Source organism: Dendrobium catenatum, unplaced genomic scaffold (genome assembly GCF_001605985.2).
Source record: "Dendrobium catenatum unplaced genomic scaffold, ASM160598v2 fragScaff_scaffold_156, whole genome shotgun sequence".
Lineage (NCBI taxonomy): Eukaryota > Viridiplantae > Streptophyta > Magnoliopsida > Asparagales > Orchidaceae > Dendrobium > Dendrobium catenatum.
The window spans coordinates 5,329,575-5,342,948 of record NW_021318618.1 but is presented as its reverse complement, the minus strand read 5'-3'; the positions used below and the strand labels follow the sequence as shown (position 1 = coordinate 5,342,948).

Sequence of the window (13,374 nt, the reverse complement as noted above, 5' to 3'; positions counted from 1 at the left end):
TAAATGGTAATAAACTGTTACTAAGCTATTAAATGAATACCTATATATAATTATATATCAAAATGCTCAGAATTTAAAATAGAATTTAATGAAATGAAATTTGGAATTTTTAATATGTGGGAGAAGAGGGTAAATTTTGGGGCAAATTGTATGCTTACTTTTTGACAAAATTTTGGGTGTTATAAAAGGAGACCTTATGTGGACTTTTCAAGTGAGCTCATTCGTAACAGCTAATTTCCTCGTTGAACTAATAGATTACTAATTGATGAGCTTAATCTTTTCTGCATGAGAGTTATCTGAGATTCCTGGGAGCCTCAAACATATTGTGCCATCATTCACAGCAATTGAATGCCTAATTAGGTTTTCGGTCCATCAAACAAATGAAACAGAATGTGGTAGATGGGACGAGAAAAGCCATTAAAGAGGTTGTTAAGTTTTTTAGAGTAAGATTAATTGTTGGAGGTCTAGTACCCCCTAATTGGATCACTCATATAGTTATAGTTAAAAAAAAAGCACCAACAAGTAGAGTATGTGTTGAATTCAACTTATTTTAGAATTGTCCAAAGCATAACCAAACTTTCATTTGTTCATTAACACTTCTATCAACTTAGCTGTTGGATATCCACTCGTGAGCTTCCTCAATGTTTTCTCTGGTAATCATCAAATCAAAATGTGATGGATTGCTGATGAAAAAAACTACCTTCATTACAGGCAGTAACACGTTTTTGCACTTGACATGAAATTTGTAGTTTGTCACACGTCATGCTGTGGTGTCTGGCTCTGCTAGGCAAACCATGTTTAAGTTTTGCACGGAGAGTAATCAAATCAATGCGCATTGTGAGTAAGGGCTACTCCAGGTAAACAGTAATGTTTTATTGGTCTGTATTTTCAGAGTGGCTGCGAGGCCGCTTTCATGTTGTTGATTTATCATCCTTGTATCTATTTGTTTCTACAGTTTGTTACTATTTCCTTGATATGCCATATAAAATATATAATATCTGGTTTGCTTAGTTTCTCAATTTGGCACCCATTTATTGATATTTTATCATTTTCTCTATTCTTTCTTGTATTTTTTATCTCTTGTGCAGCATGCTAAGGCTATCCGAGATTGGCAAACTAAAAGAGGAGCTCAACAGGTTTAAAACTGATACTGATGGAAATGAAAATGTAAAATTTTATTTTTCTTAGTTTGAGCGAGCATACTTAAAAATATATATATATCTGCTTTTTGTTGAACTTTTCTACAAATTGTAGGCAATTTGTTATTTGGGATTGGTTTCATCCCAATTCCATAGTAGATCTGCGGAAGTGCATAGTCTGAGGAGTACCCTTCTTAGAGTAACAGGGGAGAGGGACAGCTTGCTTTCTAAAGTTGAACAGCTGAGAGGACTTGGGGATAAAATGGAAATTTTTGAGGGAAAATATGATGACCTGGTAACTTTGCTTCCATTTCTTTGAATAGTAGACTTTTACCTATGGCTTTGCATGATGCTAGTTCCAATTTTGCAGCAATCAAATGCTGAATTCTGTTTACAAGAAATGAATCATAGGATCTCGCGCTTTGAAGTCGAGATAAAGGAGGTAGTTGTCTGATTTTAAATAAGAACTTTTTTCCTTTATTTCTGTTAACCAAAAATCGCTTCAAACATTGATGTGCCTTGTTCTAGAGAAACTGTTGCATTCATGAAAATTCCATGCATTAGTTTGGTAGTTGCGAAATTGCTGAAGTTTTTTCTAATAATCAAAGCTGTCTTTCCTATAATATTACCGATGTACCTTATTGGACTGCTTCCAGTTTCAGCTTTTTGCTCCTAAAACAAATTAGAATGACGGTTCAATTGGTTAATTGCCAATGAATCTAAAATATTTTCAGGGGGCACGTTGCTCAATTATGCATCGCTATATCTTTTGTTTTTAATATTTCTTATTGGAAAATTTCTTATTTCTTTCTTACTAGACATTTGCAAGAGGATGCATCTCAGTGTGTGCTTTTTGCTGATGATACCTTGTTGATAGGACTTGAGAGGAAATTGATGAAAAAATTAAATTATAGAGATCAATCTTAGAGTCTAAAAGTTTTCATTCAAGTAGATCTAAAATCACATACATGGAGTATAGTTTTAGCAGAGATAGATCTAGTGGTGAGATTATGACATTGGATGATCAAGTAATTAAAAATATGCACGTTTCAGGTATCTTAGATATATTGTTGAAAGCAATGTTGAAATAGATGGCAATATTATGGTAGAATACAAGTTTGATGTTTGAAGTAGTGGAATGGATTAGGCCTGTTGTGTTACAGAAAAGTACCCCTCAAAGTTTAGGAAAAAATTTATAAGTTAGTGGTGAGACCTACAATGCTTTATGGCACAAAATTGTTGACCACTAACCACCTCTAGGCCGATCCACCCAAACCCGGCCGCTTGAGCTTTCATCCCGACCAGCCCGTTCGACCAATCCCACCTCGCGGCCCCACCTCACGCAAACGACACAACCATTCCTTCCCTCAAGTAACTCCCCTCACAGTAATAAAACTCTTAGACAAATCACTTGCCCTCTCATTTGACACGGAGATAGGGAATGGAATGCTCGACTCTCTTATTTTCCCTTAATTGGACGTAGAACACCGCTCTCTCCTTCTCGTCTCCCTTGGCCGCATGCTCGACCCAATCCCATCCCTAGCCCATCGTTAAGACATCCGACCAGACCACCTTTTTTTCACACAGGGACTCCAGCCGTGACTCTATTCCGCACGTCAGACCCGACGCACATTGATCCATCCCAATCCGCCTGCCTCCGCAAAGTCGCATGCCGACCCGACCTACGCACACTTCAACATCTTGCTGACCCATATGCTAGCAAACGAAAATATGATTGAAATTGATAATGGGAGCGATGCAACGTGCCACTTAACTGCTCAAATGACATTCGATTGCCAAGCAGATTGTGCTGGTGTGATCAAAATGTCAAATTCAAATCGAGCGAAGATGATCGAAATTAATGATCTACGCACAAGATGTTGTGGGACATTGCCCAGACGACGACCGTTCGCAAAACAGACTTTGTCATTGCGTCCGGAACATCAAAAGTACAAAGAACAACTGTAATATTGCTTGGATTCTTTGCACGAGCGAGAACACGAAATCAGCATGAGTTTTGAGATGACCACACACGAAACGAGGCTACGAAATATGAGAAAATCTTGGAGGTCAGTTTATAAAATAAAGAAACTTTATTTTGGTTATCCTGCCCGAATTTCTGCTCAAATCCCGTTCATATCAATACCGCACATTCGTCCACCCCATCCTCGCAATTCGCTGCCGAACTGTCTCTTCTCACGCCTCTACAAGCCGCTAATCCCTCTATTCTCTCATTCCTTTCCATTCACTTCACATGAACTGCTCTCTCGCTCTCTCCCTCTTCATTTCTTTGTTCGACTCCTTCAGCAACCGACCCAACTCCTTCAATCTCTCCCTCTTCCTCTCGTTCCCAGCGACCAAGAGAAACACAGCCAAAATCCACTCGAGCTCTCAAAACCGAACTCCACCCGCTCCAACCTCTCATTCCAAACTCCCTTGCCTGAACTCCTCTTCCTTCTCAGTCATTCCCCTCCTAGACCTCCCCCATTTGACGACCATGTTGACCCATACATTGTATAGAAAGTGAGATTATAGAAAAGATTATAGAGATAGCATGAGCTTGTAAGAAACAGAACAGAGTATTTTCATTTCTATAAAAGCTCAATTCAAGAATCCGTTTGTATACAGAGTATGGGTATTTATAGATATCTACGATACATGTGCTGAGCTGTCATTAGCTAAGTTTCTTACTGGCTAATTGTTTTGTGCTTGGCCATGTGCTGAGCCGTCATCTGCACATGGGCCTTTACTACTCTTGCTTCCTGTTTTGTAATGAGCGTCTGATATGATTTTTACGTCCCCGCAAACTGACTGTGGAAGGGCTGTAAAGTTTGTCTCTGAGATTTTGAAATCTAGAAGTTGGAAGCGATTTGGTGAAGATATCAGCTAGTTCATCAGTAGTACTTATGGGGACAACATTGAGTTCCTTTGAACTGATGTGATCTCTTATGAAATGAAAATCCACCTCAATGTGTTTTGTTCTTGCATGAAAAACTGGGTTCTTAGCAAGAGCAATAGCTGACATATTATCACAATTGATAACTGTTGGCTGATTTTGTGGAATTTGAAAATCCAGCATGAGCCGTCGAAGCCATATAACATCAGCTGTAGCAGCTGCGAGAGAGCAATATTCCGCCTCTGTTGAGGATCTAGCCACTGTCCTCTGCTTTCTTACTGTCCATGAAATGAGGTTGTTCCTTAGAAACGTGCAGTAACTTGATGTGGACCGTCTGGTGAGAGGATCCGTTGCCCAGTCAGCGTCAGCAAATGCCATGAGTTTGAGTTCGATTTTGGATATGGGAAGACCATAGCCAGCCGTGCCTTTCAGATATCTAAGAAGGCGTTTGAGTAGGTGACAATGTTGAGACAACGGACAATGCATATGTTGGCATAGCGTGTTGACGGAGAAGGCAATATTCGGTATCGTTATGGTTGCATACTGAAGAGATCCAGTCAGCTGTCTGTACATGGACGGATCTGATAGAAGGATGTCCTGAGGTATAGTGGAGGGAATTTTGGTTAAGGGGTTTGATAATGAGTTGCACCAGCCTGAGTTAGAATGTTATGAATGTAGTTGGTTTGAGAAAGAATAAGTTGGCTGTTTTGAGAAGTTATGGTGATGCCAAGAAAGCTGGACAGAAAACCAAGATGTTTGATAGCAAACTGTTTGTTGAGAGAGGAAATAATATGAAGAATATATTGAGAATCGTTACCAGTCAATAATATGTCATCAACATTTATTAAGAAGTATGCTTGAAGATGATTTTGATGTAGAGTGAACAATGAGGGATCTGATGTGCTTGGATGAAAGCCGAGTAGGAGAAGATGACTGGAGAATGTTTTAAACCATTGACGAGGTGCCTGGACCATACAAAGATTTTTGAAGTAGGCACGCGTGAGTGGGGAATTGAGGATCCTCAAATCCTTTGGGTTGTTTCATATAGATGGTTTCGTTGAGAGATCCATGAAGAAATGCATTGTTGACATCTAGTTGGTGTAACGGCCATGAATTGGTTATGGCCAGAGTGAGAAGAACACGAATCGTTGGGAATTTGGCTACTGGACTGAATGTTTCTGTATAGTTTAGGCCATATTCCTGTCGGTTGCCTTGTGCCACCAATCTAGCTTTGTATTTTGAGATGGAACCGTTAGAATATTGTTTGGTTTTGTATGTCCACCTAGAACCAAGTATCGCTGTATGGGATGGTGGAGGTACAAGAGTCCAAGTCCCCTATTGTTGGAGAGCAAGAAACTCACTGGCCATGGTGGAACGCCACTGTGCAAATTTTGAAGCTTCAATATAACTTGTGGGGTCATAAGTGGGCATAAGACGATGATGAAGATCAAAGATCTGTTTGGGTTTAAGGGAGCCGGTTTTGTATCTGGTAAGCATTTGATGTGGTTGAGGAGATGTAGCAGTTGGAATGGGAGGTATTTGTATGGGCTCTTGATAGCAGTTGGAATGGGAGGTATTTGTATGGGCTCTTGAATGACTGTTGTAGCATGATTGGGAGAATGAGACGTCTGTGGGGAAAGGTCTGCATGAGGATGAGTAGGATGATAGATATCTGTTGTGGAGTTTGGATTTGTTCTTTGAAGTGAGGTAGGAACAAGAAGCTGTGGGTTCAGTGGCACAGAAGTATTTGGTGTAGAAGTTGCTATGTTGAGTTTTGTAGCATAAGGAAAAACTGACTCATCAAAGGTGACATGGCGGGAGATGTAGATGCGACCAGAGACCGGTTCAAGACACTTGTACCCTTTGTAGGAGTTGTCGTAGCCAAGAAAAATTGACAGTGGAGACTTGACTGAGAGTTTGTGACGAGCATGTGGAGGTAGTAGCGGGTAACACGCACAACCAAAAACTCTGAGATGAGAGTAATTCGATTGATTATTGTAGAGTAGTTGATGTGGAGATAAATTGGAAGTGGTTGGTGAAGGCATGAGATTGATAGGTGTACAGTCGTTAACAATGTGTCCATCCAGAGCTTATATGGAAGACATGCTGTATGAAATAGAGCTCGGGTGGTCTCCAGGATATGGCGGTGTTTACGTTCTGCAAGACCATTTTGTTCAGGTGTATATGGACAGCTTATTTGGTGGTGAATTCCATGGGATTTCAGATGGTTTTTGAGGCAATGATTTAGAAATTCCATGCCTGCATTGCTTCAGATTTGTTTAATTGAGAGAGATTGCTGTTTTTCGATAGACAGATGAAAATTGATGAATAAAGAGCGCACATCATATTTATGCAATAGAGGAAACACCCATGTAAATAGTGTTGAATCATCCACTATTAAGAGATAATACCGAAAACCTTGATTAGAAGGAATCAGTGATGTTCCCCAAACATCCATATGTAACAATTCCAATGGTTTGTAGTAATGATTAGAGGAATTTGTAAACGGTAATTTGTGACCTTTTGTGGTCTTACAAGAAGAACAAGAATCACTGGGTTTGGGAATGGCCAAGTAGCGATGTTGTTTTGAGACAGTTTGAAGGACTTGTTGGTGTGGATGACCAAGACGACGATGCCATTGTAGATAGGATGTATTTGTAGCAGTAAGAGCTTGATGACGGACGGTGTTATTGGAAGGAGCAGGAAAATGTAGAGGCCGTCTCTACTGGGGCCTGAGAGAATTGTTGAATTTGTCTGTGGTTCCTTGATATGAAAGCCGTATTTGTCAAACAAGACAGAGAGGTTATTATCGGTGGTTAATGAGGAAACTGAAATCAAATTGTGTGAAAGATGAGGAAGATGAAAGAGGCGAGGTAGAATGATCTTACGATTGGGAGTAGGAAGCAGGCTCTGACCAGAGTGTGCAATAGAGAGAGTAATGCCATCGCCAATCGACACGCTATCTTGACCATTGTATTCAGTTGGATGTATGAGGTTGTTAAGATTGTTGGTGAGATGGGATGAGGCTCCTGAGTCCATTATCCAGTCCGTTTGAGGTTGTGTATTTGCTGCTACCAGTGCTGAATTCAGAGATGGATATTGCTCATTGTATATGTGCCAGCACATGTGAGCTGGGTGTCCACATTTGCCGCAGATTTGATAGAAGACTGGGCCTGAGGAAGGAGCTGTGGCGTTGGTTGCCGTTTGTGATGATATGTAAGAATTCTGTGTAGATTGTCATCCTCTGTTAGAGGAATTGGATTTGCCATGCCCTCTACCACTGTTTCGGCTTGAGTATAATGCGGTGGCTGTATTTGGTGTTGAGTGATCTCTGGTGGACTCACTGGCAAGATTTGTTTCTTCACTCAAGAGTAGCGAATACAAATCTTTCAGGCTGATCGAAGATAGATTGGCGCGAATCATCATCTTGAAGGCCTGATACTGCTGTGGTAGGCCATTAAGGGTGTATAGAAGAATGTCTTCACTGTCAATGGTGCAACCAACTACAGCAATGTTATCAACGAGAGTCTTGACATTCGTGAGATATTGAAGCATTGTTAGTTGTCCCATGGAGATGTGATGTAGATCGTTCTTGAGTTGTACAACTCTTGATCGATTTGAAGCTTGAAGACGACGTTCAAGCGTGGCCCAGATTTCTGCACAAGTGTCCATATGCAGAACATACGGTAGTATGCTTGTCGTGACCGTAGAATTGAGGGCTGCCGCGAGATTTTGTTCCACGAGATGCCAGCGGGCATAGGCGGGATTGATTTGGGATTTGCCATTGGAGTCGACCAGCAGACGTGAAGGAGCTGAGGAGGATTTATCAAGAAATCCTTCATAGTTGTTTGCTTTGAACAACTTGAAGATCTGAGACCTCCACATTGCGTAGTTGTCGTTAGAGAGTTGTATCGGAACTATCATTTTGATATTAGATATAAAAAATTTTAGAGATGAAGGAATGATAATGTCTTCGGATAGCATCTGTGTAGATGCTTCTTCTGTGTGAGATGATGCAGACAGAGTTGCCATATGTGGATTCAACGGGCTGCGAGCCAAAATGGCTCTAATACCATATAGAAAGTGAGATTATAGAAATAGCATGAGCTTGTAAGAAACATAACAGAGTATTTCCATTTCTTTGAAAGCTCAATTCAAGAATCCGTTTGTATACAGAGTATGGGTATTTATAGATATCTATGGTACATGTGTTGAGCTGTCATTAGCTAAGTTTGTTACAGGCTAACTGTTTTGTGCTTGGCCATATGCTGAGCTGTCATCTGCACATGGGCCTTTACTACTCTTGCTTCCTGTTTTGTGATGAGCGTCTGATAAGGTTTTTACATTGAAAAATGCATGAAAAGAGGAAAATTTGGCAACTTTAGCAATGGTCGTTGGCGTGATGCATCACTTAAATGGTCAAACGACCTTCGATCTCCAAAAGGGCTACGTTGTTGTTATTGGAGATCGAAATTGTCTAAGAGGAAGCCCTTCATGATAAAATCGTGCTAAAGCAGTCAAAATTGGGGATCGACACCCGAAATTGTTGCGCAACACTGCCTAAACGATGTTTGATCGCGAAACAAACTTCGTCATTGCATTCAGAACATCGACATTACCCAAAATTCACTATAATTTTGCTCAACAAAAATCGTGAGAGGAAATCAGTGTGCATCCTGATGCAAAATGCATAGATTTTGAGGCGGTAGCCTATAAATTGAATTAACTACTCGTAAATCGAGACAAAATTGCCATGTAAATTTTGTTATGTAATTATAATAACATTATTATTATTGTTATTTTTCTTTTTCTTATTATGAATTAAAATAACTGAATTTAAATTAAAATAAAAATCATCATATATGTATCCTGCTCGAATCCTTTAGTCCGCTGCCCCTTATCTCTCATGGAGAAATTATTCTGTGTGGAATCTGATCACAACGATGTGTTCGGTTGCTTACGTGGAAAGGGTTAAACAGTCAATTGACTTGCGTAAACCTCGTAAACCCGACCCGTCTTCCAGCCCGACCTGTGAGATTTAGGTTGGCGCTTATTTTTTTCAGAATTTAAGGCGCGCGCGAATCACCGCATTATATAACGCTTAGAGCCAAAATTTTCGCAGAGAAGCCAAAATTTTCGCATAGAAAATGTCGATGAAGATGGAGATTGATCTGGAGGAGGATGCTGGTTTTTATGAGCAGACATTATTTTCGCAGGTCTCGGAGGAAGCCGATAACCTGGAGAATGCCGACGTCCAGGAAACAAGCGCACATGAAGCAGAACACGTAGAACTAGTGCTACTGGACGAAAAGTTCAGCTTATCGGTAAAGTTCGCCTCCTTCCAAGTTTTCTTTGTGTATTTATTGTGGGTTTAGGAAAGATGCGTATTTTTATCAATAATGCACATAATATTAAATTGTTATTGACTTTAAAAGAATACTCGATGTTTCCTTCTTTTGAAGTATTATTGAGCTAGGGATGTACAATAACGAATTTGTAGTTCGATTTCTTTATTTCAAAGTTTTGTTGCGTATTTATTGCGTATGTATTGCGTATCTATTTGATATACATTGAGTATTTTTTGCGTATTGAATTGGTATACATTGCGTATACATTGCGCATATGTTGGGTTTTTATTGCGTATTTGTTGCACATTGCGTTGCTTAATTGCTGCTTATTTTTTGCGTATTGGTTGTGTATTTTACCATTCACTTAATGCGTATTTCTCAGGATGTTTATGTTAATGAGAAAGAGGCATACAAGGCTTATCGTAAGTATGGATATAATATTGGTTTTAGTGTTCGTAAGGATCATCATAGTTACTGGCCAAATTCCAGAAATTTAAAATCCAAGGACTTTGTTTGTTCAAAAGCTGGTTTCAAGAAGTTGCCTGATCTTAATATCCAAGGGAAATATCGAAGATCAGATACCCGAACTGGTTGTCCAGCTATGATTAGGTTTACAGTGGATGAAGGTGGATATTGGAAGGTGAAAAAATTTATTGAAAATCACAATCATGATTTGCCTAGGCCAGAAGACCGGCATCTTCTTAGATCATGCAGGAATATGTGTGATGAAAAAGCTTCTGTTCTTAAAGCAATGACAGATGCTGGGATAAGAACCACTAATGCATTTTCCTTCCTTGCTGATGAAGTTGGAGGAGTCGAAAATATTGGATTCACAAGGAGGGATGCGTACTTTATTCAAAGAATAAAAAGAGCAAAGATTGAACTTGGGGACACTAATACTTTGATTGAGTTATTTAAAGAACGTCAACTTAATGATAACATGTTTTCTTGGGATGTCCAGAAGGATGAATTTGATAGATTGTTAAATTTTTTTTGCGTTGATGGGATTGGTAAAAGATAGATTATGACTGCTTTGGTGATGTGGTAATTTTTGATACAAGTTATAGGCTGAATAAGTATAATTTGGTATGCGCATCATTTGTCGGGGTTAACAATCATTGGCAAAACATTTTGCTTGGGGTGGCCTTCTTGTCTGAAGAGACAATCATTTACGTGGGGTACAACTTTTGTCGATGAGGTTATAAACAACCAAAAACTAAAATATACGATCAAGACCAGGGCAAGGCTAGGGCCATAGAAGTTACACTACACTACCCAGTCGTCCATAGATTGGCAAGGCAATCCATAAAATAGTGTCCATCAAAAGTTATCGTGCTACAATACACCAACAACAAAGTTAAAGGCCTCCGTTCAATAAGGTTTTGAGCGATGTGACTCTGAGGAGGAGTTTTGAAATGCATGGGCTAAATTCATCGCATACAAGGAACCTCCAAGATCATGTTTGGTTTGCAGGATCTTTATAGGATTAGAGGAATAAAGTGCTGCACAGCTTTCAATAAGGATTGTTTACATGGACACTGATCCCACAACGTAGCGAGTCTACTAATAATATGTTGTCATGGCATTCTGGAATGCCCATATAGTTCTATAAACTGATTTGCTTGTCTGCGGTTTAGAGGAAGACCCCATGATGAGGAATCTGGTCCGGAATGACATGATGAATTATATGCCACCAGTTAAATGGAGAACCTTGTAATAAAAACTGTCATATAAAACAAGCCTGCTCAATTTATTCAAAGAAAAATATATTCAATTTTTTAACAAGAATTTTTTACAAGGTGTTGGTGTGTAATTGAGTGTAACTTGCGAGGGATCTAAGTGATCTTTTAAAATTTTTTTCTTTTACATAAGAGAAAAAGGATCACCCTCTAACCATGATTTGTTGATTTATTGAGCATAGAAGGGTAACATTTCCAATGCTTCCTGGCAGAAAGGTTGAAAAACATGGGTTTATTGTTTCTCTACCTGCCATAAGCATAATAGTTTTGAGGCAAATGGCTATTGGGAAAATCCCCGAGAAGTACCTACTGTTGCGATGGTCAGCACGAGCTCGACAAGATATATATTCTGGTCTAAATTTGAAAGAAAATTCTCAGAATAGCTCTGAAGCTAGTAGTGGATTCATATTCAGAAATTATATCAGCAGGTTTGCATATGAAATGAGCGTACGAGCGTAGCTGAATGAGGGTGGTGAAGAATTCCTATTGGCTGCGATGAAGGATACATCTGAAAAACTCGATTTGGTTTTTTTTTGGAAGAGAAAGTCATACAAGTCTACACAAGGTGACAGTGTACAACTGAAAGACCCTCTAAAGCGTAGGCCTAAAGGCATATCCAATGCTAGGCTGAAAAGCCACTGGGAAAAGAAGACAAAGAGTATGATTTTTTATTTTATGAATAATTTTATTTATTGCCTATTTTGACATATTGTTATTAATTTTTTTAACATGGAAACCACCAATGAAGAAATACACAACAAAAATTGAGACTCCTTCAAGCATGCCCGAATGCTTAACTGAGGATTTCATAAATTATATACACTCCAAGCAACCATCAGATCAGTAGTGTAATTTCACAAGCATGCCCGAATGCTTCACTGAGGACTTCATAAATGTTGTACATTCCAGTCAGGCATCTCCAGCTAAGCAATACAATTTCACAAGAATGCCTGAATGGTTAACGAAGGATTTCATATCACAAGCATGCCTGTCTAGTGAGGCATCAGTACAACAGTTCACCAGCATGCCTGAGTGCATGACAGACGATTTCATAACCGGGGAATCGTCCAGTCAACCATCAGTAAAGCGAGCAAAGCATTCTAATTTCACAAGCATACCCAAATGTTTCACTCAGGAACACATAACAAGTGTACGTTCCAAAAAGCCATCAGCAACATACCTGAAGTTGATGATGGATATCATTAAATCAGAAAATTCTATGTTATAAGAATATTTGTATGATGGATATTTATATGTAAGAATATTTGTTGATAAGATATTTATGTAATAAAGAATATTTGTTTTAGCAGTTAATTTTAATTTGTGTATGGCCTGCGTATATAGCGCGTATTTTATGCGTATGATCTGCGTCCTTAACGCGTATAGTTTGCGTAAATAGTGCGTACTATACTCATACCCATGTAAACATTCCTAATCGAATGGAATGAAGGTTTAATGAAGAAAAACAAGGGTGTACACTAAAACCAAGTCTCTCTTTTTTGTTGTATTTACGAGGAGAATCATTCCAAAAAACTTTGACTCTCCACATAATCATTTTACAACTATGCTAAATTCGAATTAATTTGATTTTTTTATGAAAAAACCAAGAACTGTCTTCTGCGTATAGACGGCGTATGATCTGCGTCCTTAACACGTGTGGAATGCGTATAGAGTGCGTACCTTGAATACCCACATGGAAACCTTCTTAATCGATTTAAATAAAGAATCAATGTTGAGAAACCCTATATTCAACGCTCCCTGATTTTTTTATTGACGAGGAGGTGCATTCCAAAAAATATTGACTCTCCTCCACATACTCTAATGAATGCTCCACCATAGTAGCATAACACCCACACTCTAAAACCATCACTTGTGTAAGGCACAAGGGTGTACACAAACACCAAGTCTCATTGAGGAATTCTTTCAAATCATTTTAAAACGATGCTAAAATGAGTATTTGAATGATTCATACCGAAGGAATGCATCGAACCATTTAAATTCGAATTAATTTGATTTTTTATCAAAAAACTAAGAACTGTCTTCTGCGTATATAAGGCGTATGAAATGTGTCTGAGACGCGTATGTAATGCGTATCGAGTGCGTACTTTAAATACCTAAATGAAAACCTTCTTAATCGATTTGAATTAAGGATCAATGGTGGGAAACCCTATATTCGACGCTCCTTGCTGGTTTTATTGACGAGGAGATGCATTCGAATTAATTTGACTCTCATCCACATACTCTAATAAATG

At 39.0% G+C, this 13,374-nt stretch overlaps 1 protein-coding gene across 1 annotated transcript in view; it reads left to right on the top strand.

The window, feature by feature from the left end:
• LOC110113448 (kinesin-like protein KIN-7I) overlaps nucleotides 1-13,374 on the top strand; it is a 98,395-nt gene that overhangs the window by 74,360 nt on the left and 10,661 nt on the right. Inside the window, exons 28-30 of the mRNA XM_020846043.2 lie at nucleotides 1,089-1,167; nucleotides 1,255-1,434; nucleotides 1,510-1,581. Of these exons, the coding sequence (XP_020701702.1) occupies nucleotides 1,089-1,167; nucleotides 1,255-1,434; nucleotides 1,510-1,581 (331 nt within the window). The remainder of the gene's footprint in view (nucleotides 1-1,088; nucleotides 1,168-1,254; nucleotides 1,435-1,509; nucleotides 1,582-13,374) is intronic.